This window comes from Orcinus orca, chromosome 2 (genome assembly GCF_937001465.1).
Source record: "Orcinus orca chromosome 2, mOrcOrc1.1, whole genome shotgun sequence".
Lineage (NCBI taxonomy): Eukaryota > Metazoa > Chordata > Mammalia > Artiodactyla > Delphinidae > Orcinus > Orcinus orca.
The window spans coordinates 8,534,221-8,557,541 of record NC_064560.1 but is presented as its reverse complement, the minus strand read 5'-3'; the positions used below and the strand labels follow the sequence as shown (position 1 = coordinate 8,557,541).

At 42.2% G+C, this 23,321-nt stretch overlaps 2 protein-coding genes across 7 annotated transcripts in view; one reads left to right on the top strand and one right to left on the bottom strand.

Moving 5' to 3' along the window:
• The window catches only part of MCM10 (minichromosome maintenance 10 replication initiation factor), a 118,466-nt gene that overhangs the window by 93,434 nt on the left and 1,711 nt on the right, over window positions 1-23,321 (top strand). The window lies entirely within an intron of this gene.
• SEPHS1 (selenophosphate synthetase 1) overlaps window positions 11,900-23,321 on the bottom strand; it is a 29,969-nt gene continuing 18,547 nt past the window's right edge. For all 6 annotated transcript variants that reach the window (XM_004278579.3, XM_049705614.1, XM_049705613.1 and 3 more), the window contains 2 exons: window positions 15,370-15,582; window positions 11,900-13,791 (listed from right to left, as the gene is read on the bottom strand). In XM_004278579.3, coding sequence (XP_004278627.1) covers window positions 13,577-13,791; window positions 15,370-15,582 — 428 coding nt within the window. In that variant the 3' untranslated portion in view covers window positions 11,900-13,576. The remainder of the gene's footprint in view (window positions 13,792-15,369; window positions 15,583-23,321) is intronic.

Genomic DNA, 23,321 nt, shown 5'->3' with positions numbered 1-23,321 from the left:
GAGACCTTTAATTTAGTGGGAATCCAGTCCGAAATATTAGAAACAGTTTGGTCATTTTTAAAAAGTGTAATAAATGATTGTATGAAATGTCTAAACCACGGTCTAGTATAACATTTTTTATTTTTTTGGCGGGCCACGCAGCATGCGGGATATTAATTCCCCGACCGGGGATGGAACCCCTGCCCCCTGCAATGGAAGCGCGGTGGGTCCTAACCACTGGACTGCCAAGGAATTCCCTAATTTTAAATTTAGTGAAGAACCAGAATTTTTTTTTTTTCCCCAATGGGATGAGTTTGGGGATGAGTGTGTGAAACCATCACCACCATCAAGGACATAAACATCCATCGCCTCTCAGTTTCCTCCCACACTGTTTATTTCATTTGTGTGTGTGTGTGTGCATGTGCGTGTGTGTGGTAAGAGCACAACACAAGATCTACACTTCTAGCAAATGTTAAGTATAGGATGAAGCATTTTTAGCTACAGGCACTATGCTGTATTGCAGATCTCCAGAACTGTTTTCTCTTGCATAACTGAAACTTTGTACCCACCTGTCCATGTCTTCCTCCCATATGCCCTGGTAACCATCATTCTCCTCTGTGCTTCTATGAGGTTGACTCCTTTAGATTCTACATAGTATATCATGTAGTATTTGTCCTCCTGTGATTACCTTATTTCACTTAGCATTATGCTCTCAAGGTTTATCCATGTTGTCACAAATGGCAGGATTTTCTTCTTTATTAAGGCTGAATAACATTCCACTGTATGTATATACCCCGTTATCTTTACCCATTCATCCATTGATGGACACTTAGGTTGTTTCCATTATCTTGGCTATTGTAATAATGCTGCAGTGAACATGGGGGTGTATGTATCTCTTTGAGATCCTGATTTCAGTTCATTCGGATAAATACCTAGAACTGGGATTGCCCGATCATATGGTAGTTCTATTTTTAATTTTTTTGAGGTACCTTTATAGTGTTTTTCATAGCGGCTGTAAGAGCTAGAAATTCTTTCCATAAGATCTCTTTTCCATCTAATATCTACAGATGGCTGGCTAAGAATGTCCTTGGGGTTTTTTCCTCTCATTTTTAAATTGTTTCTTTATCTTAAAGAGTTACTTTCAGAACGTCTCACCTCGTAAACATGTTTTGATTTCTTGATGATGCCTTGATACAATGTGGTGAAACTGCCTTGGTCAAGGAGAGAAGCAGGACTCAGAATTACTGTAAGCTGCTGCCTGTTTTCTCCAAGGCAGAAAGGAGAAAGGACTGTCTTTGGGCTTCCACCTCTGGATTCTTCATTCTCTTTCCATGATTCCTCCTTACCCACACTCCCAGATTCTTTTACTTAACAGGAGGACCCTGGGCCTTCCCTTATTAGCTCTTAACCTCATTCCCCTCAAACTTCTCATCCCGTGGCTGGAACCTGACCCTGAACTTGTCGACTGGATCTTTAAGGGTTTCCAGGAGATATACTTGTGTTTATCATAGTTTGAAACGAAGTATCTGGCCTTTGATAGGTACACGAAAGAAAATCTGCATCTTTCTGAAACTTTCTGAGAAAAACCCCGACGGAACGGGAATGGTCAAATAGGTATCTCCTTACTGCCCTCGCGTGGTGAAAAGTGGAGACTGCTGGGAGGAGGCAAAAAAAGTAAATATGTCAATTCAGTCTACCTCTACCTGAATTTTTTTTTTTAATTGAACTGTAGTTGATTTACAATATTGTGTTAGTTTCAGGTGTGCAGCAAAGTGATTCAGTTATACATGCATATATATGTATATATAGTCTTTTTCAGATTCTTTTCCATTATAAGTTATTACAAGATTTTGAGTATAGTTCCTTCTGCTATACAGTAGGTCCTTGTTGTCTATTTTAAATATAGTAGTGTCTGTCTGTTAATCCCATACTCATAATTTATCCCCTCTCCCCCTTTAGCAACCATAAGGTTGTTTTCTGTGTCTGTGACTCTTTCTGTTTTGTAGATAAGTTCATTTGTATCATATTTTAGATTCCACATGTGATATCATATATTTGTTTTTCTCCGTCTGATTTAGTATGATAATCTCTGGGTCCATCCATGTTGCTGCAAATGGCATTATTTCCTTCTTTTTTATGGCTGAGTAATAGTCCATTGTATATATATACCACAGCTTCTTTATCCATTTATCTGTTGATGGACATTTAGGTTGCTTTCATGTCTTGGCTATTGTAAATAGTGCTGCTATGAACATTGGGGTACAAGTATCTTTTCGAATTATGGTTTCCTCCGGATATATGCCCAGGAGTGGGATTGCTGGGTCATATGGCAACTCTATTTTTAGTTTGTTAAGGAACCTCCATACTGTTTTCCCTAGAGGCTGCACCAATTTACATTCCCACCAACAGTGCAGGAGGGTTCCCTTTTCTCCACAACCTCTCCAGCATTTATTATTTGTAGACTTTTTGACGATGGCTGTTCTGAGTAGTGTGAGGTGATTGTAGTTTTGATTTGCATTTCTCTCATAATTAGTGATGACGAGCATCTTTTCATGTGCATGTTGGCCATCTGTATGTCTTCTTTGGGGAAATGTCTATTTAGATCTTCTGCCCGAATTATTTAAAGATTAAGACATTTATCCTTACAGGACTTGAGAGAAGCCTTGGCTTTCCTGACCAATGAGAAATCGGAATGAAATGAAGTTATCTACACCTGTATTTTTAATGTTACCCTAAAATATCCTCATTTTACAAGTGTGTGAAAATCCCTGCCCTCTCTACCACCAGCCATTTACACAATGGTTGTGTGTAAGTTTATGACTGTTAGAAGAGATGAGGAAATCCCTGAGTACTTCCAGTTGTTATCTGCCTTTTTAAAATCAGAGGCAATGCTGGGTTTAAATTTTCCATCTAAGATTCCATTGGGAATTAAAACAATAAATTGTCCTTTAGGTAAAGAGGCAAATGTTACTAGTTTCTTGTTTTGCTTTGTTTTATCTTTAACGTTACTAGTTTTTTAAAATAGCAATTTGGGGGGTTCCCTGGTGATCTAGTGGTTAGGACTCCGTGCTTTCTCTGTCGTGGCCCACATTCAGTCCCTGGTCGGGGAACTGAGATCCCACAAGCTGTGCAGCAAGGCCGGAAAAAAAAAAAAAAAAAAAAAGGTAATTTGGATCATTTGGAAATTCCGTACGTAAGCATCTTTAGTAATTGTGTTATTAAAATAAAAACAGTTTACAACCATTGAAACAAAACATTAATGGAATGTGAACATTATCACAGGAGTGACGATTTCTTCTTCAGCATTTGATATTTATTCATTTCTTATTAAATAAAATATTTATTTTCCCCCCTTCAAGCAATGTACTTGGTTTACCCAAATATTGAAAGTAATCTTGAAGACAAATGTTGAAACATAACAGTTTTCAAAATCATCTAAGGAATAGTTTTTCCCAATGTGTAAGATGTTTAAGGAAATGATTTTTTAGATAATAGCCATATATTTGAGCAGCTAAGAGAAATTAGGGGAATTCCCTGGTGGCGCAGTGGTTAAGAATCCGCCTGCCAATGCAGGGGACACGGGTTCGAGCCCTGGCCTAGGAAGATTGCACATGCTGCGGAGCAACTAAGCCCGTGTGCTACAACTACTGAAGGCTGCACGCCTAGAGCCCGTGCTCCGCAACAAGAAAAGCCACGGCAATGAGAAGCCCACGCAAGGGAGAGCAGCCCCCACTCGCCACAACTAGAGAAAGCCTGCGCACAGCAACAAAGACCCAACACAGCCAAAAATAAATAAATAAAATGAATAAATTTATAAAAAAAAAATTAGGACCTAGGAAAACCTTGGATTAAATTGTTCAAGTGTTGTGCACACTAAGAAAATTTCATTATATGAATGAGAAAATGTAATCAATTCCAGATTGAAAAATGCCATTTCCTTTTGAGAAAAACAGATATGACTATAGGCCACGTTATTTGGTAGCGAGTTGTTTTTTTTAATTTTATTTTATTGGAGTATAGTTGATTTGCAATGTTATGTTAGTTTCAGGTGTACAACAAAGTGATTCAGTTATATATATACATATATTCATTCTTTTTCAGATTCTTTTCTCATATAGGTTATCACAGAATAATGAGTAGAGTTCCTTGTGCTATACAGTAGGCCCTTGTTGGTTATCTATCTTATATACAGTAGTGTATATATGTTAATCCCAAGTTCCTGATTTATCCCTCCCCCTTGGTAACCAGAAGCTTGTTTTCGATATCTGTAAGTCTGTTTCTGTTTTGAAAATAAGTTCATTTGTATCATTTTTTAAAATTAGATTCCCCATGTGAGTGATATCATATGATATTTGTCTTTCTCTGTCTTACTTCCCTTAGTATGATGATCTCTAATTCTCCATCCGTGCTGCTGCAAATGGCATTATTTAGTTCTTTTTTAGGGCTGAGTAAGTGAGCTTTAAAGTGCACTTAAGGAGTTCCCTGGTGGCCTAGGATTCCGGCCTTTCACTGCTGCGGCCGGGGTTCAATCCCTGGTCGGGGAATCCGCAAGCCAAAAAAAACACACCAGAAGCCAGCACACTTGCCATCTACCTGCAGCTCTGCTGTTGAAAGACCGTTCAGTGCTCCCAGCAAAAGCCAGCCCTCCCCTTGTGCATCCCTTGTCTTGATGTTTCTCCTCCTCTCCTTCTCCATCTTGTTGGGTCCTTCCCCCATCAGCATACAACATCCTCTTTTCCCCCCTATTTTATAAAAGCTCCCGTTGGCCTCACCTCTCCTTCCAGCTGTCACTCACACTTCTCTATCTTTTTGCAGCAAAGCTTGAGAAAATTGTATAAATTCACTGTCTTCAATTTTTCTCATCTCATTTTCTTTGGAAGCCAGTCAATCTTTCAGCCTCATCATTTCACTGAAACTGCTCTTGTCAGGTTCACCAGTAATCGCGAGCTCGTTGAGCATCCAATGGTCAATTCTCATTTCGAAACTTACTGGACGCCTGAGCAGCTTGGGACCCAGTGAAACACTGAAGGGGCCACTTCCTGCTCTTTCTCAGCCTCCTGTGCTGGTTCTTCCTCATTCCCTGGGCTCCCCATTCAGTCCTTTTGTTGCAGGAAGGGGGACCCCTTCCAGGGCCCGAGAGTGGGCTTTTGTCTAACACTCGGAAATGAACTGCCCGAGGAGACACACGTGCTGACAAAGCAAGAGACCTTGCTGGGAAGGGGCGCCCGGGCGGAGAGCAGGAGGGTGAGGGAACCCAGGAGCACTGCTCTGCCACGTGGCTCGCAGTCTCGGATTTTATGGTGATGGGGTTAGTTTCCCAGTTGTCTCTGGCCAATCATCTTGCTTAACCCGTCGTCTGCCTCAGGGCCCTTCTGGTGGCTTGCGCAGCTCTTAGCCAAGATTCTAGCGCGAGGGTTTGTGGGAGGTTAGCGGGACATATTGTCTCCCCCCTCCTCCTTTTTCCCCACCCGAATGCTTCTGGGTTAGTTTTATAAGACATACTATGGGCTGGGGTCTCCTCCCTCCTTGTGGCGCCTCTCGAATGCTTCTGGGTTAGTTTTACAAGACATAGTATGGGCTGGGGTCTCCTCCCGCCTTGTGGCCCCTCCCGAATGCTTCTGGGTTAGTTTTACAAGACATACTATGGGCCGGGGTCTCCTCCCTCCTTGTGGCCCCTCCCGAATGCTTCTGGGTTAGTTTTACAAGACATACTATGGGCTGGGGCCTCCTCCCTCCTTGTGGCCCCTCCCGAATGCTTCTGGGTTAGTTTTACAAGACATACTATGGGCTGGGGTCTCCTCCCTCCTTGTGGCGCCTCTCGAATGCTTCTGGGTTAGTTTTACAAGACATACTATGGGCTGGGGCCTCCTCCCTCCTTGTGGCCCCTCCCGAATGCTTCTGGGTTAGTTTTACAAGACATACTATGGGCTGGGGTCTCCTCCCTCCTTGTGGCCCCTTCCGAATTCTCCCGGTTAGTTTTCAGCGGCAGCACCATGTTCTTTATCGGGACCTCGTGATGTGAGACAGCTCAGGCCAGCGGTTATCATCATGCCTGGCCCAGGCGGGTGGTTTCGGTCAATGGTTGCTTAACACTCTGACATCTGTCTTCTATAAACTCTAGTTCCCTCGGTAATCTCCGGCCTCATGATGTTAAGTTCCTTCTGTAAACTGGTGATCCCTAAATTTATATCTCTGGCCTGGACTCTCCAATAAATTCCAAACCCTGTGTATCCAACTGCCTACTTCACGTCGTCACTAGAGTTTCGAACAGACATCTCAGAACAGAATTTCTGACCTTCCCTCACAGCGGAGGCCCCTCCAGAAGATCTGTCCATGTCCTAACCCCTGGAAAGGGTCATTGTGACCTTGTTTGGAAAAAGGGTCTTTGCAGATGTCGACTGAAACGAAAATACATAGGAGAATTATGTTTTATTCGGCGGACTTGCTGGCCATAAGCCCAGGAGAGAGAGAGCCTCTCAGAGAGGTCTGAGCGACTGTAAAGGAGGAGGGGCCAGGATATAGAGAAGTTTTTGCCAAAGGAAAACCAAAACCAAACCAAAACCAAACCCAGGTAGTTGGAACGTCAAAAGACTACCATTAGTTACAGAAAAACGAGCTGGCCCAAGTTCATGAATTTAGCACTTTTCTTTTGTATGGGAAGATGCAAGAGTCTGGGCTCCTTGAAATCATTCCTCTGATGTGCACCCTAACTATCTAGGGCTGGTATCCCGTGTTTTCTCCACCCTGAGTCCCCTCAGGGCACACAGTCTGGGGCGGCTGCAGTGACTGCTGGAGGATGGCCACAACATCCTTTGTTTCCTGATACGGAAGGTGACATTTTTTTGTCCACACAGATGTGATTAAGGATGTAGCCGTGAGCTTATCCTGGGTGAGCCCTAAACCCAAGGAAGAATCTCTCCAGGTGACTTTGACATATCACTACCCTCACTCCCATCCCAATGAGAACCACTGATTTCTGGCGTTTTTGTGGTGAAGGTAGGGTAGGGAGGAAGGAAACAAGAAAAAAAAAATCACACACGCACACACACACAGCACTCATTTCCATTCCTTTAGCTCTGACTTATAATTTCTGCATCTGTCCCATAAAGATCATGGTCTTCTCTTATGAAAATAATTTAAGTAAAACAGCATAAAGATATTTCTAAGGGCACAAATATAATTAAGCTGTGTGTTGAAGTCATAATACAAACCTCCTATAAATCATTTCCAGACAAAGAGATGCAAGTTTATTTTCTCCAAGCCCATTTCTGGTGTCAGCCATAATTAAAACAAGTCTGAAGAGTTGAGAAAACGTGTGGTGCAGAGAGGTTTTTAATCTTTCAGGAGGAACTAGAAACTAAAGGCTATATATGTACAAATTCAGCAGAAAAGGAAAGGATAAAATTATCCCTTTATGGAACTGTTAGGATTGAAAAATGTCAAGAGGACTAGGGTAAATTGTCCAACATGAAATGAAGATAAATCAACCAACACAACTTCACACACTTCTTGGGTACCGAATTTGTGCAGGGCTGTCTGCAAAGTACAGGGGGAAATAGAGAGGGATGCGGGTCAGCATTCACGTTAGCAGAGGGTTCACAGTCTAGTTAAAGAGGAAGACAGTAAGTACCTGGCAAGGGCTTCAGGACAAGGCATTTCTCCACGGGGAGTACATGCAGCCAGAGGGGACAGGGGACAGGGAGAGAAGTTGGTACCAGAGACCCTGGGAGCTGGTGGGTCAGAGGGAAACACTATAAACCAGGGGAGGGAAAGATTCTTAGAAGATGTGTCAAGTCCAGAATTTCTCTGCTGTTTTACAATTCAAGTATTTGGGGATTGGCTGTTTCTCTGAAATACCACTTATAACCTGCTGGTTTATCCTTGCACGTCAGAAAAGCAGACTATGCCACAGGGTACCTGTAGGCCCAGGCTTGCCAGGTGCCCAGGGCTCAGCAGTGAGTGATGAAGAAATCTTCCTCCCAGCCGGCCCTACTTGGCAGGGCCGCGTAAGCAATGCTTGTTAATTGATTTTCAGTGAGTGCCCTACGTACGAACCTTCAAGTGTCGAACTTTCCCAGATGAGAACGTGCGTTTTCGTGTCCAATCACGTGAGTTAGTTCACGTGTCCGGCATACACTGTCATGTGAGCGCATCCTCTACAAGTGGTTGCGCTTTTGTGTACTTTACAGTACTGCATAGAGTACAGTAGTACAGTATCTTTATTTCAAGCTAGATCTGCGAGAGGACAACCTCATTGAACTCCTTGCTGTGCAACACGAGCTTACTAATGAAGATCTGATGGAATCTGCCTCCAGAGAAAGGACGAAGAGAGACGAGAGGAAGAAGTAAACTGAAAAACTGAAGAGATTCACGACGCAGGAGACGGCAAGGGGATTTTCTGTATTTGAGGAGGCACTGTGAGTTTCTGAGGCACGGGACCTGAACGTAGACTGGTAGACGAAGGTTGCAGCAGCCATTCAGAATGCAATCCAGTGCTACCGTGTCATCTCTGATGAGAAAAAAAGAGCTACTACCCAGACATCCCTGGATCGTTTTTCAAGAGGGTAGGTAGACTTGAATTCAGCAAGGAACCAGAACCTGTGCCATCCACGTCAGGCGTGCGTGAAGTTGCAGCTGGCCCTCTGTCTCCTATCGCTGACGATCCTTCAGCTCTACCATCGCCCACCTCCTCTCCCTCCTCCAGTCAGTAACTCTTCTTGCCAGTTCACTCGATGCCAGCCCCTGGATGCCAGCTGTTGTACTGTACTACTGGGCTTTTCAAGGTACTGTACTGTAAGATTAAAAATATTTTCTTTATTTTTTATTTTTTTTTTTGCGGTACGCGGGCCTATCACTGTTGTGGCCTCTCCCGTTGCGGAGCACAGTCTCCGGACGCGCAGGCTCAGCAGCCATGGCCCACGGGCCCAGCCGCTCCGCGGCATGTGGGATCCTCCCGGACCGGGGCACGAACCCGTGTCCCCTGCATCGGCAGACGGACTCTCAACCACTGCGCCACCTGGGAAGCCTGTTTGTTTTTTTATGTATTATTTGTATGAGACTATTCTAAACCTATTACAGTACAGTACTATATTGCTGATTGTGTTAGTTGGGTACCAAGGCTAACTTTGTCGGACTTATGAACAAATTGGACTTACGAATGTGCTCCTGGAACGGAACTTAAGTACTGTGTTTGAGCCAACACTTGTCGCCTCGAACAGGAGTGAACATTTAGGTTTTCAGCATTTCAAGGATTAGTGTTCAACAAAACTGAAGGTGAGTGAACTGGAGACAATTAGAAACATCTTCAGTATTTCTGTTTCAATGCCTGAGTATCCTACAGCCATACAAGTGGATACTACATGAGGGTTGAAGTGATCGGGGATAGTTCTGGCATTAAACATGATAAGAAATTAGGTCCAGGGTATATTAAGTGAAAAGAAACATGTTGCACAACAATATATCTACTATATGCCAATTTTTAAAAATCTCCATTACCCGTTTGGCATTTCTCTTAGTTTTGTTCACCTCCATTATTTCAGACTCTGGAAATTCTCTTTCATTCTTCCCTTAAAATATAAAAACTGCCATGAAAACACTATGGCCAGAGGCAAGGCAGTCTGCCCAGCCGAGGACAGTGGTGTGACGTCCTTCATCTGCCACTTAGTGTCACCATGTCTGCAGTCTACCTATGTGAGTGGCTTGGTCACCACCAAGCCAGACTATGTATATATGTATGAATGTGTGCCTGCTTGTGCTATACATGGAGAGAAAGCGAGTGTGGTAAAATGTCAACAACTTCACATTTCTAGGAGAGTCCATTCTATTTCTTCAACTATTCCATGTTTAATTTTTTTCAAAATAAAAAGCTGGGGAAAAGAAATAAATGTTCCCTGGACTTGAAGCACCACCCCAAAACTTCTTAACGTAGGTAGACTTACTAGACCGATTTCCCTGGCATAAGGTGGCCATGGCCACTTACTTTTATAACTTATTATTTTTAATTTTTTTACTTTTTTTTTTTTTTTTTTGGCCGTGCTGCATGGCTTGAGAGATCTTAGTTCCCTGACCAGGGATCAAGCCCGTGTCCCCTGCAGTGGAAGCGTGGAGTCTTAGCCACTGGACCGTCAGAGAAGCCCCCCGGCAATTCTTGAACGTGTCTAGACACCTGTGAACTCCCCATCTTACTGATGGTTTCACTGGATGAAGGCCAGACAGTCCACCGACTCCCAGTCTTTCAAGACACGGAGACTAAACCAGAGGCAAAATGACATTCTGATGCTCCACTTTTAAGACTAGGGCTTTGTGGGTTTTCCTGGTGGGCCCTGGCATGTTTAATAATTGTGTGGTTCACTGTGGATCTTTAATGAGAAAAGGTACAAATTACCGTTCAAAGTAAATTATATTGTCTACACAGCCATTCCCTAAGAGGGAAAGGGTGAGTTGGTGTGGAAATGAGCAGCTCAGGGAGATATACACACACACACACACACACGTGCGCACACGACAGTTAAGTTTCTGAAGCATCAATATCTATGCTTGCTTTATTCTAAAAATTAAGAATAGTCTAGTATAGCTATTCTGCTCTTTCTTTACAGAATAACACTGTAAAATTTAGAATTCAGATTAACTCTTTCAAGGGTAATGCTAAATTCAGGCTGGAAACTGCTGGCTTATACATCTACAATCAGAATGATTTTGAAACACTCGCATTTATAAGGCATGCAGAATTTGGAAACTACAATATACGAAGGCATGCAGAATTTGGAAACTACATAAGGCATGCAGAATTTGGAAACTACAATATACGAAGGCATGCAGAATTTGGAAACTACATAAGGCATGCAGAATTTGGAAACTACAATATACTAAGGCATGCAGAATTTGGAAACTACATCATAAGGCATGTAGAATTTGGAAACTACAATATACTAAGTTATTTAAAAATACTGAGCCCCAAAGTACATATTGCTTAACACAGTTATTTGTTTCTTTTCCTGGACTGAATCACAATAAATCCTTCAACACAGCCTGTGCAATTAACAGACCCAGCTTTGATACTCACTGGCAAATGACTCATCTCCTGAAAGAATTACTGAGCTCCCCAGGGTCCAGGCTCTGTAGGCTGTCCTCACCAATGCCGTGCATTCTAACAAACTGTATCTTTGGATGCCAAAACATCCTAGGGTTGAAAGGCAGTAAATCTCTATACCAAGATGAACATGCCTCAGTGTGGAGTTTTAAAGTGCTACCAGAAAGTCAAATAATTGCCTATTTATTAACTGTTCACCGAATTTTAAAATAGTCTCCATAGATTTTGCCAAGAACTCAAATATTCAGTGACAATCACTTGATTCTTCAAAGAACGTGCAAGATAACTTGGGTTTTTCTTTGTTTTGTTGGACCCAGATGTCAATAAACAGACTGGTCAAGACTTGAAAATTCCCGGAAAAGCTTGTGGTAAAAAGCAAGGTCTCTCCCTCCCTCGGCGCCTCTGCAACGAGTGTGCCTAGCCACACAGGGCGCTCACTTAAGCAGGCTTCCCTAGTCCCCCCCCCCCCCCCCCCCCGCCCAAATTCTGATGCTGTTGGCCTGCGGTGGGCCCAACAGTTTGACTGGGACAAGCATCCCCAGGTGATTCTGATGCAGGTGTGACGTGGACTCGCTCTCTAAGAAACACCCCTTTAAAGCCCCGTTCTTCCAACTCGATTACACGGACTTCTAAGTACCCAGCATTTTCTTTATAAACATGAATCTTCACGAAGATGATTTCCTCAAGTGCATCATTCAACTGGCTCACTTCCTCTCAGCAGACCTGCCACCAAGGAAACCATCAGCATTCAAGACATGATCAACATTGAGAGGAGTTCAGATTTAGCCGTCACGCCTGTATTTAAAGAAAGAAAAAAAGCTCAACAGTATGTTTCTCTTACTCAGGTTTCCAACACATTTTATTTTGCAGACCACCTGCTTGTAGCTTTTGAGGAGCAACATGGGTTTCAATTCCTATAAAACGTCCAATTAATTTCAGTTCTGCGGCAGCCCCTTGGTCCCGCGCACCGAACTTATGGCTTGAGTTCCAGTAACACGTGCGAAGAGGCTGCGCTTTGGCCCCTGAAGAAGGACGCGTCCAGGGTGGAGCCTCTTCCAGGGCTTCGCCTCCCAGGTGGTGGTTTCCTTTGGCAAGAAGTCTGGCTGTTCTCTCGGCTTTGGCGCCTGCAGGCAGGAAGTGCTCAGAAGCTTCCAGCGCAGACGCGTGAGGCATCAGTGCACTTGTGCTTGAGGACAGGAGCCCCCTCCTACTCATTCCGTAGGGGAAAGTATACGGAAGCCTCTGTTTTTAAGTTAACACCGATAAACACCTTTTTAGATTGCCTATTTGTTCTAGAACTACAAAATTTACCTCAAGAAAATATAGGTCCCGTGAAAGACTTAAAAGTTTTATAAAACTAAAATCTAGTTTTCCCCCAATAAACTGTATTTTAGCCAAAACCCTCCCGATGCTTCTAAAATAATACTAAAAGGGGCATCTGATTATACAAGAGCAATAACAAAAATTAAATATTTATTTGAATAACAAGTGGGAAGTCCGAGCTGCACAGCTGGCGATACGCGTTTCCACACAGATCACAGGAAGCGTGCACGGAAAAGTACTGGCGCAAAGGACAAAATAATGCCAAGGATCAGGCTAAATAGCTGCTGATTTTAAGAAATCAAAAGGCCTGAAATCACCATACAAAATATAAAATGTATTAAACACTACTATCCACAGAACAGTCTTTATTTTTGATTATATTTAAAAATTATTTGTGTAGCTAATTATATGTTGACTTGTAAATGAGTATTATACACGAACCCCCTTTCGGAGGGCAATTCCTTGCTGCGCTATCGAACATCTAATTACATTGCAGAAAGTGTCCTTTTTTGCTATCGATAAAGAAAACAGTTAATATTACTGTAAGTATTAGGAAGGCTACAAATAAAAGAAGTAACATTTCTTTTTTGTCTTCAAAGTGCTTCCCATGCAGAGTTAAGCACTTGCCTGGTTTAACTGAATGCACTCTTGGGTCAAAGAGATGCTATGGAATTAGAAGACTCAAAGGACTCATGCAACCCTCTCGCTACTGGAATACCATTTTGTCACTCACTCACCAATTCTGTCTTTCCAGAATACCATTCCAGACACTTCAAAAAGGGTCAGACCGATAATGATAAATATACACAAAATGAAAAGACACAAACTGCTATTTGACACTACAATGGGTAATGTCTGTGCTACGTGAAAGCACCTTTAAAAAGAGCCTACTCGGCGAGAGATAAGTGTCTAAAGATTCAAAATGAATCAACAGTATTGGATAACAATATAATTCTCAACTCAGAAGCTGCCTCAAGATTAGGTGCATCTTCAGTTAATGTAACGGGAAAAAAAGGCAATGGATTTTATTTGATTAATTGCATCCACTCACAAATCGACCTAAGGTCACCAGATGTGTAGACACAATGAGATTTTTTTCATTGTTGTTTATAGTCTTTAATTGAAACGATGATAAAGGAAATAGAGCTATTTAAAAACAAAACCACACAGCTGCCTCGGCCTAGATTAAGAGGTGGCACCAGGTGTGGGGTTCACATTCTGGGTGGCCACCTGTGGCGCGACCTCGATGATCCGGGGTTTGTCGATGATCCTGGCCGTGCGGTTACCCTTCTCCACGATCCCAATAATCCACGCTTGGTGGCCTTCCCCGTATTTGGGGGACTTTATCTCTGCGCAGAACCGAGCTGCCTGCTCACGCGGTAAACAGATTAGAAGGCCTCCTGGCAAAGGGGAAAAGAAGAAATAAGGATGACCGTTAACTGTGATGCTATGTCTGCAGTTTCCCTGCCACCATCTCTCTAGAAAATGTCCGCACTGAGCTACATTCTACGAAGAAGCCGGCTGCACTGCCTTCACCTCTTCCACACTGCGGAGTCATTACGCAGCTCCTTGGTCAGCTCCTACTGTATTTCAGAACACACACAACAGAACTTAAATCATGAAAACGCCCCACCTGAGAATCGTCTGACGCTGTGGAGGCAGCAGTGAGGTGTCTGAGGCTCAGTAATATACGTGGAGGCTATCTTTTCCAGGCTGCGCTGGAAGGATTATTTAAAAACAAAAGAGAACTCCTTTTCTATTTGATTCTCTACATGGAGTCCTCATTTTACAAAAAAAAGGCTTTTGGTATATATATACTTTTTAAATTTAAAAATTAAGGTCAGGAAGAAAGTGTGCGTGCCCCAAAGTATCTGGGTTCTGTCACTGGTTCTGTCATTATCTTCAAAATGGAAAAAATATAAGATATACGAAAAGAAATCTTCATTGGTACCTGAGTAGCTAGGCTAGAATATTTCATACATTTGTAAGTAGAAGAAACACAAATCAGGCAAAAGTATATACTACACTTTTACAAAAAAGGAGAAACTTCTCATATTTGAATAGAGACAGGTTGCATTAGTTGGGAATATTCGTTAGTTTATTCCAACTGATTCCATGCCCTCCAGGCGGCAGGAGCTGTTCTACTAGCAGTTCAGTTGCCCTCCTGGAGCTTACTTCTAGGAAATGGATTTCGTATCTATTTCGAGGCCAGGAAGTGGCAGGATCCTCTCCACTGCCATGAGAGGCCCACCAGAGACCCCAGGCCCCACTAAAGGGCTGGTGCGTGGGTGGGGCTTTGTGGTCTTGGCCTCTGGGGGTCAGAATTTCTCACGACCAGGCCCACCCCAGACTGACTTAATTAGGTTTCCTAGGGGTCCAGTCTAGGCATGGGTATTTTTCTTAATGCCCAGGTGATTCAACTGTTTTACCAGGGTAGGGAAACTACTGAGTTATAGAAAAAATAAAGTAAGAAGTAAAAGAAACTAGGGGGAGAAAAGAGGGTTGGGGTGGGGTGGGGGACTGAAAAGATGAAACAGAGATCCAGGTAAAAAGAAGAGAGAAAAAAACGGGACCAAAAAAAGGTACTTTGGAGACATAGTATACTATTTCACCTCAAAACAGCAATTTTAGACTTATTTTTGCAAGGAAAAAATACAGCCTCTTCAATGTAACCTATGGATACATGGGTTATTTAAAATGCTGAGTTGTCAATGGAAACTGAATGACCTATTTTCCCCATATCCGCCCTCCTTCCCTCCCATTCCATCACCAAACACACAAACACTGGACTGAAAATGACACTGCGCATCACAGGCAGGACGGCAGGAGACGCTGCAGGGGGCTGAGAACCCTTGCAGCCAAAACCTCATGTGGGGTTGGGGGGTGGGTGTCCGGCTCCTGGACCTGGCTTCCTCCTCCTCGGGGACATCCCACTGACCTCCCTGCTAAACCCTCAACCCGGCCTGCGGCCCTGGTACCTGATGTCTCTGGGCAGGTCCCGTGCATGAGGCCAAACATGTTCCCGCAGGCCTTGCTCACGGCTGCCATCTTGGCCAGGACTGGGAGGTTGTGAATCACAAAGGACACCTCATTCCTCTGCTGCTTGGCCAGGTTCTGTGCGTGGCCCAGGATCCCGAAGCCCGTGATGTCGGTGGCCGCGTGGGCGTTGAACGTGTGCATGAGTCCCGCCGCTGCCAGAGGACAGAGGAGCCTTTATCATCTGGTGTCGTGAATGGAGACCCCGAGAAAACACCCTTCCTCAACTCAAAATCTTACATATGCTTTGATCTCAAAACTCCTAATTGGTTGGCAACACCATACGATGGAAGTGAAATCAACAAAACCTGGAGTGAAATTCTGAAAGTTGGTTTCCTAGTTCAGTTTGAACCGCTCAGAACAGCAGCTTCAACCAACAGTAAATTCCCAGTTAACTAAAATATCTGTAGAGAGGAAATGCTATCTCAACAAAAGGTAAACCTGTCTAAACTCTCCTAAAATCAAAGAACAAGATCTTTTAAGACTGTCTGACCTAAATTCAAGGTACTTTCCTGATGTCTAAAAGGTTAATCTCTTTTATTTTTTAATTAAAAACAATAAAACACTTTATCTTTTGGAGTAGTCTTAGAGTTAGAGAAGATTGAGCAGAAGTGCAGGAAGTTGCCGTACGGTGCCCCCCAACCCCATTTCTCCTGCATTGACACCCAGCATCAGTGTGGTGCTGTGATGAATCGGTATTGATACGTCATTACTAACTCCAGTTCAGTTTACACTGGGGTTCACTTGATGTTGTACAGTCTACGGGTGTCGGCAAATGTATGATCACGTGTATCCATCATTAGAGTATCATACAGAGTACTTTCACTTCCCTAGAAATTCCGTGTTCCACCTTTTCACCCATTCCTCCAACCCCTGGAAACCACGGATCTTTTTACTGTCTCCGTAGTTTTGCCTTTTCCAGAACGTCAGAGTTGGAATCACTATATTTGGTCTTTTCGGATTGATTTCTTTCACTTTAGTAACATGTACTTTAGGTTTCTCCGTATCTTCTCATGGCTTGATAGCTCACTTCTTTTTAGCACTGAACACCACCACCGTCTGGATGGACCAGTTTATTTATCTGTTCACCACCTACTGAAGGACTTGTTGGTTGCTTCCAAGTTTTGGCAATTATAAATAAAACTGCAACAGACATCCATGCGCAGGTTTTTGGGTGGACAGAAGTGTTCAATTCATTTGGGTAAACACCAAGGAGCACAACTGCTGGATCTAAACTAGTAGATTTAGTTTTGTAAGAAACTGCCAACCTCTCTTCCAAGGTGGCTGTACCATTCTGCATCCCCGCCAGCAATCAATGAGTTGTTATTGTTCCACATACTCACCAGCATTTGGTGTTCTGGATTTTAGCCATTCTAGTAGACGTGGGGTAGTACCTTGTTTTAATTTGTAATTCCCTAGTGACGTATGATGTGGAGCATCTTTTCATATGATTATTTGCCATCTGTGTACCTTCTCTGGTGAGGTGTCTGTTCAGATCTTTGGCCCGTTTTTTGATTGGATTTTCTTATTGTTGGGTCTTGAGAGTTCGTTGTACATTCTGGATTATCAGTCCTTCATCAGACGTGTTTTGTGAAGATTTAGATTTTCTCCTAGTCTGTGGCTTGTCTTTTCATCCTCTCTCTCTTTCACCGAGAAGTTTTTTTATATTAATGAAGTCCAACTTGTCAATTTTTTCTTTTATGGATAGTGCTTCTGGTGTTATCTCAGTAGTCATCACCAAATTCAAGGTCACCTAAATTTTCTTCTAAGTTATCTTCTAGGAGTTTAACAGTCTTGCATTTTACATTTAGGTCTACAATCCATTTTCAGTTAATTTTTATGAAGGGTTTAAGACCTGTGTCTAGATTCGTTTTTTGCCTGTGGATGTGTAGTTTTTCCAGCACCATCTGTTGAAAAGATTATCCTTTCTCCATTAAATTACCTTTGCTCCTTTGTCAAAGAGCAGTTCAACTATACTTATGCGGGCCTACTTCTGGGCTCTCTATCCTGTCCCATTGATCTATCTGTCTCTTTTTTCACTAATGCCATACTGTCTTGATGTCTGCAGCTTTATATGAAGTCTTGAAGTTGGGAAGTGTCAGTCCTCCAACCTGCTCTTCTTCAACACGGTGTTGGCTGTTCTGGGTCCGCTGCTTCTCCATATAAACTTCAGAATGAGTTTGCTGATACTCACAAAATAACTTGCTAGAATTGTAGTTGGGATTGCATTACTCCTGTATTTCATTTTAGGGGGGAAAGTAACGGAAAGGCTAATTTTGGAATGAAATATGCCCTGCGTTTACAGAAGTACTCTGGGGTGAATGCCTTTTTGGGGTCCATTTCCTCTCTTTAGACCAAGATCTCTTTTACTTGGGTGCAATCTCAACGACACATGCAGAGAGGAGAATCGACCCTTCTAGTCCATGCTGCTAGATAAGCAACTAGGACGGCCCATCCTATTAACACACCCGCACCTGGTGCAGTGGGGCAGCCAATGACATTTAACAAAGCCAAGACCTGCACTTCAGCTCTTCCCAAGCTTTGAGGACCATAGTAGATAAGAGGACCCACTGAAACGTACAGTCAATAAGAGGGATTCAATTTTTGAGGTACTGATTACCACTTCTTCCCTGTATGGGGAATTACTGTTGCTAATTTTTACTACGGAAATTTCAACGAAACACAAAGTAGAGAGAGTAGCAGCCCACAACGAACTCCCACGTACCCAACAATGCCCAGCTTCAACCATCACCACCTTTCTTCTGGGGCCTCATCTACTCCTGCCCACTTGCTGGGGGATGTGGAGGGTCCGGGGCGTGGGCAACTTTAAAGCCAACCCCAATCATATCACTTCGCCTATAAATACAATATTTCCGTGTGTGCCTCTAAAAGATAAAAAAACTTTTAACAGCCACAGTATCATTATCACACCAACAAAATTAATACTGCATTTGATTGTTCTCCTTAAACTTCTTACCAGTTTCCCCTCCTTTCCCCCCCACGTCATTTACTTGTGGAAACTGAGCCATTGTTTTCTGTAGCATCTCCTGCATTATAGATGTGGTGATCTCCCCCGATGCTGACATGTTCTACCATCTTCCTGACTTCCTGTACTGGTGTTCAGGACCAAGGCTCCAAGAGACTCAGGTTCATTTTTTGCTGGCAAGAATACTTCACGGGGGTGGGGAATATCTCAACGAGAACCTTTCACCAAAAGGTTTTAGCAGCCACTGATGTTTGCTGTTGAGGTTCATTAAATCAAGGGATCAGCAAAAATGGCAACTTTGTTAATTCCATCGTTTTTCCTGTGTTTATTAGATGTGACCTCTATAAAGAATTTTTTAGAAAATATGGTTTCCCTGAAATACACTCCATATGAAACAGGTAAAATAAGGGGTTGATTCCTTTTATTTCAGAACAAGTTGGTGCCCTAGCAACTTCCAAAGGTGACCAGAAAAGTTTTAATTATCATTTGTTTAGATACTTGATACGGTCACTCTTGTCTTTGATACTCAAACCGCACCCCCCTCTCCACTGTGACGGGTGGGAGCCCCTTGAAGCTGTCGGGAAGTGACACGACCCCACTAGTCGCTGACAGTGCCACCACTTTCAGGCACAGGAAGTCCAGGCTTAGCTTCTGTACTTCCTGTCCCCAAAGTGGAATCTGCCATTTCCCCAGGGAGTCCTGACACTGTTTAGTGGAGAACATTAACTTTCCGAACAGAATCTGGGCACTAGGACTTCAGGCCTGCAGGTTATCACCACTTCTAGGCCTTTTCAGTAGGCACAGAAATGAACATTTTTATAGAAAAAAAAAAATCCTGAGTTCACACTGATAATTCCGAATTAAAGATTACAGATTTCACTTAGCTTCTTTGATCTTACTACTTCTCTCTTATTCTTAAAATCTTTGTTCCTAACTACATTAACTTATTTGCTTTATCTTACTATGCCAACATTCTCACAAACACAAACCCACTGATGACAATGAAATATTTTTGTGGATTTTTGTTCTGAGGATGTGCCCTGAAACTACCAGGCTCAAAGTGATTTGAAATAATTCTTCATGTGATTTTGCCACTAACTTAGAAATATGTTGAACGACCTTAAAAAAATTTGGTTCGTTGGCAGTCTGTATATCTTCTTTGGAGAAATGTCTATTTAGGTCTTCTGCCCATTTTTGGATTGGGTTGTTTGTTATTATTGAGCTGCATGAGCTGCTTATAAATTTTGGAGATTAATCCTTTGTCAGTTGCTTCATTTGCAAATATTTTCTCCCATTCTGAGGGTTATCTTTTGGTCTTGTTTATGGTTTCCTTTGCTGTGCAAAAGCTTTGGAGTTTCATTAGGTCCCATTTGTTTATTTTTGTTTTTATTTCCATTTCTCTAGGAGGTGGGTCAAAGAACCCTGAGAAAACCATAATTCACAAAGAGTCATGTACCAAAATGTTCACTGCAGTTCTATTTACAATAGCCCGGAGATGGAAACAACCTAAGTGTCCATCTGATAAAGAAGATGTGGCACATATATACAATGGAATATTACTCAGCCATAAAAAGAAACGAAACTGAGCTATTTGTAATGAGGTGGATGGACCTAGAGTCTGTCATACAGAGTGAAGTAAGTCAGAAAGACAAAGACAAATACCGTATGCTAACACATATATATGGAATTTAAGGGAAAAAAAAATGTCATGAAGAACCTAAGACAGGAATAAAGACACAGACCTACTAGAGAATGGACTTGGGGATATGGGGAGGGGGAAAGGTAAGCTGTGACAAAGTGAGAGAGTGGCACGGACATATATACACTACCAACCGTAAAATAGATAGCTAGTGGGAAGCAGCCACATAGCACAGGGAGATCAGCTCGGTGCTTTGTGACCACCTAGAGGGGTGGGATAGGGAGGGTGAGATGGAAGGAGACGCAAGAGGGAAGATATATGGGAACATATGTATATGTATAACTGATTCACTTTGTTATAAAGCAGAAACTAACACACCATTGTAAAGCAATTATACTCCAGTAAAGATGTAAGAAAAAAAAATTTGGTTCGGATTTGTAAAATATGCTGTTTTAACTTTTAAGTATAGAAAACTATACAAAACATGTATTTCCAAGTCAAACTTACAAAACAAAGCATGTTCAGAGAGGGTCTGTTTCCTCCCTATTCCCTCTTATATGTAACCATTTTTATTAATGATTTATTTTTTCCATTGTTTCTTTTTGAAAGTATAAAATACATATTAATTCATTTATGAACATACAAATTCATTCATTTATGAACATAATTCATATTCATTTATGAACATGCTTTTTTCATCTGGCCATATCCTAGAGATAGCTCCCTAGTAATAAAGCTTTCTTGTTCCTTTTTATGGCTGTATAGTATTCCTCTGTGCACAGAGATGAGATAATCCAATCAGTCACCTAGTGATGGACATTTGGACTGTTTCCTTCTTTTGCAGTTATAAACAGTGCTTCAATGAATAGCCTTGTACACATGTCATTTCATACTTTGGCCACTGTAGCTCTGGGACAGACGCACAGAAGTGGGACTTCTGGGTCAAAATAAACATACACAGGATTTTGCTAGATATGACCAAACACTCCTGCATAGTGTTCTGCCATACTGTATCCCTACCAATAATGTCTACAACTTAAGGATGGGGAAGCTTAAATGCTCAAATTATAAACAAACTAATAACCCACATGGGTAAAAATAAATCCATTACAAATTACTTTCTTATTGTTAAACTACTTAATTTGAAGGACCAAAGAAAGGAAAAAGACTCCTTAGACTTTTTTTTTTTTTTTTTTTTGGCGCGGTACGCGGCCTCTCACTGTTGTGGCCTCTCCCGTTGCGGAGCACAGGCTCCGGACGCGCAGGCTCAGCAGCCATGGCTCACGGGCCCAGCCGCTCCGCGGCATGTGGGATCTTCCCGGACCGGGGCACGAACCCGTGTCCCCTGCATCAGCAGGCAGACTCTCAACCACTGCGCCACCAGGGAAGCCCTCCTTAGACATTTTGAACGGCACAGGAAGAGAAGTACGAATGAAAAGCCTTGGTTGTAAGTGATGAGAACATCTGAGAACACAGAATTAAATAATTACAATTCAACTTAATGTTGAATATTGCCAAAGAAATACTCCTGGAATGCAGGAAAAAAAAATTATAAAAAAATTTGATCTCAAAATAAATTGTTCAAAAGTAGGCAAAAAGTAATTTAGTTATGGCATATCACTCTGGTAGAACATCTGGCCATTAAACATTATGTGTACTAGGATTATATAATATGGAAAAAAGAATTTAGTGATATTAAATGAATAAAAGCAAATTCCAAATATAAGTAAAATGTACGCTAACCATTAGTTTACAACGTCAACAATAAGACAACAGTAAACCACCAACCAACCAAAGGAAAAAATCCTGGGAAAATACATAAAAATATTAACAGAAGCTGTTTTTGGCTGGTGGGATTATGAACAATGTTTTTTCTCTCCTTTTTTTCATTTTCTGAAAGCTTTTCTATAGTTAACATGATTTTTTAACAGTAGAAAAACTATAGAAAATAAACAGGAAGAGAAAACATATTAAAGAATCTTTAAAATGTAGCATACTCTCAAAAAGTGTGGTTTACCACCACTCTGGGAATCATTTAGGACCTTCTAGAAAAGCTGAGGCAGTACTGCCCTCTTTCCTACACACGTGCACCAGAAGTTCTCAGCAGCAGTCAGTCATGGAGTGGAAGATTATACAGTGGTGAAAACAATGAAATCCAGCTACACACACCAGGGATTGACACTCAGGAACACTGAACAGTGTACAAAACAGCAAAAAGGAAATAAAATGACACAGGGATGATTTAGTAAAGCAAAAAATGCAAAACTAACTTATTGCTCAAGGGACAAGGCTATGTGGCAAAAACAGTTTAAAACACATGAGAATAAACATTAGATTCAGAACAGCGTTGCCCCTTTCCCCGAGCTGGGTGTGGGAGGGGCCCCTTGGGGCTTGTAAGGCCAGGTTCTCTTTCTCACATGAGATGGTAGACACATGGGTACTGTGCTGCTGTTCCTTAAGCCCTGCACATATTTTATAAAATAACTTTTGTATCAACTTAGTATCTAATAAAAATTTTTAATAAAGAAGGTGGGAAAGGCAGATGTTGGAAAAAAATCTCTTTTCACATTTAATTTTTTTATTTTTTTAAATTAATTAATTAACTTATTTATTTTTGGTCGCGTTGGGTCTTTGTTGCGGTGCAAGGGCTTCTCATTGCAGTGGCTTCTCTTGTTGTGGAGCACGGGCTGTAGGTGTGCAGGCTTCAGTAGTTGTGGCTTGTGGGCTCTAGAGTTCAGGCTCAGTAGTTGTGGCGCACGGGCTTAGTTGCTCTGTGGCATGTGGGACCTTCCCGGACCAGGGCTCAAACCCATGTCCCCTGCACTGGCAGGTGGGTTCTTAACCACTGCAACACCGGGGAAGCCCTCTTTTCACACTCTAAAGTGACTTTAAAATCAGAGTTTCGGAGAAGATCTTTTGAGATCCCCTGTTCAACAGTCAAATTTCTTCTTCTTTTTAAATAATTGAAGACTTCATGGCTTAAGTATTACATATATTGGGTTCAGAGTCATTTGGGGTAAGTTGTAGAATGGGAGGGATGAGATTTCTGACTGCTGGCTCAGCGAACCCTGAGTAACTAAATAAACAGGGACTTTTTTTAGGATAAGATTTTTGAACTTCATCTAGAACTTCGTCTTCAAGTATCTTCAAAGTTCCAAAATAGGATTCCACACAACCCAAACCCAGGTCCTTAAATACAACATGCAATTAATGATGAGGAAGAAAACTGATATTTCCAGAATAAAACTGTACCAATTTCTATCACAGGC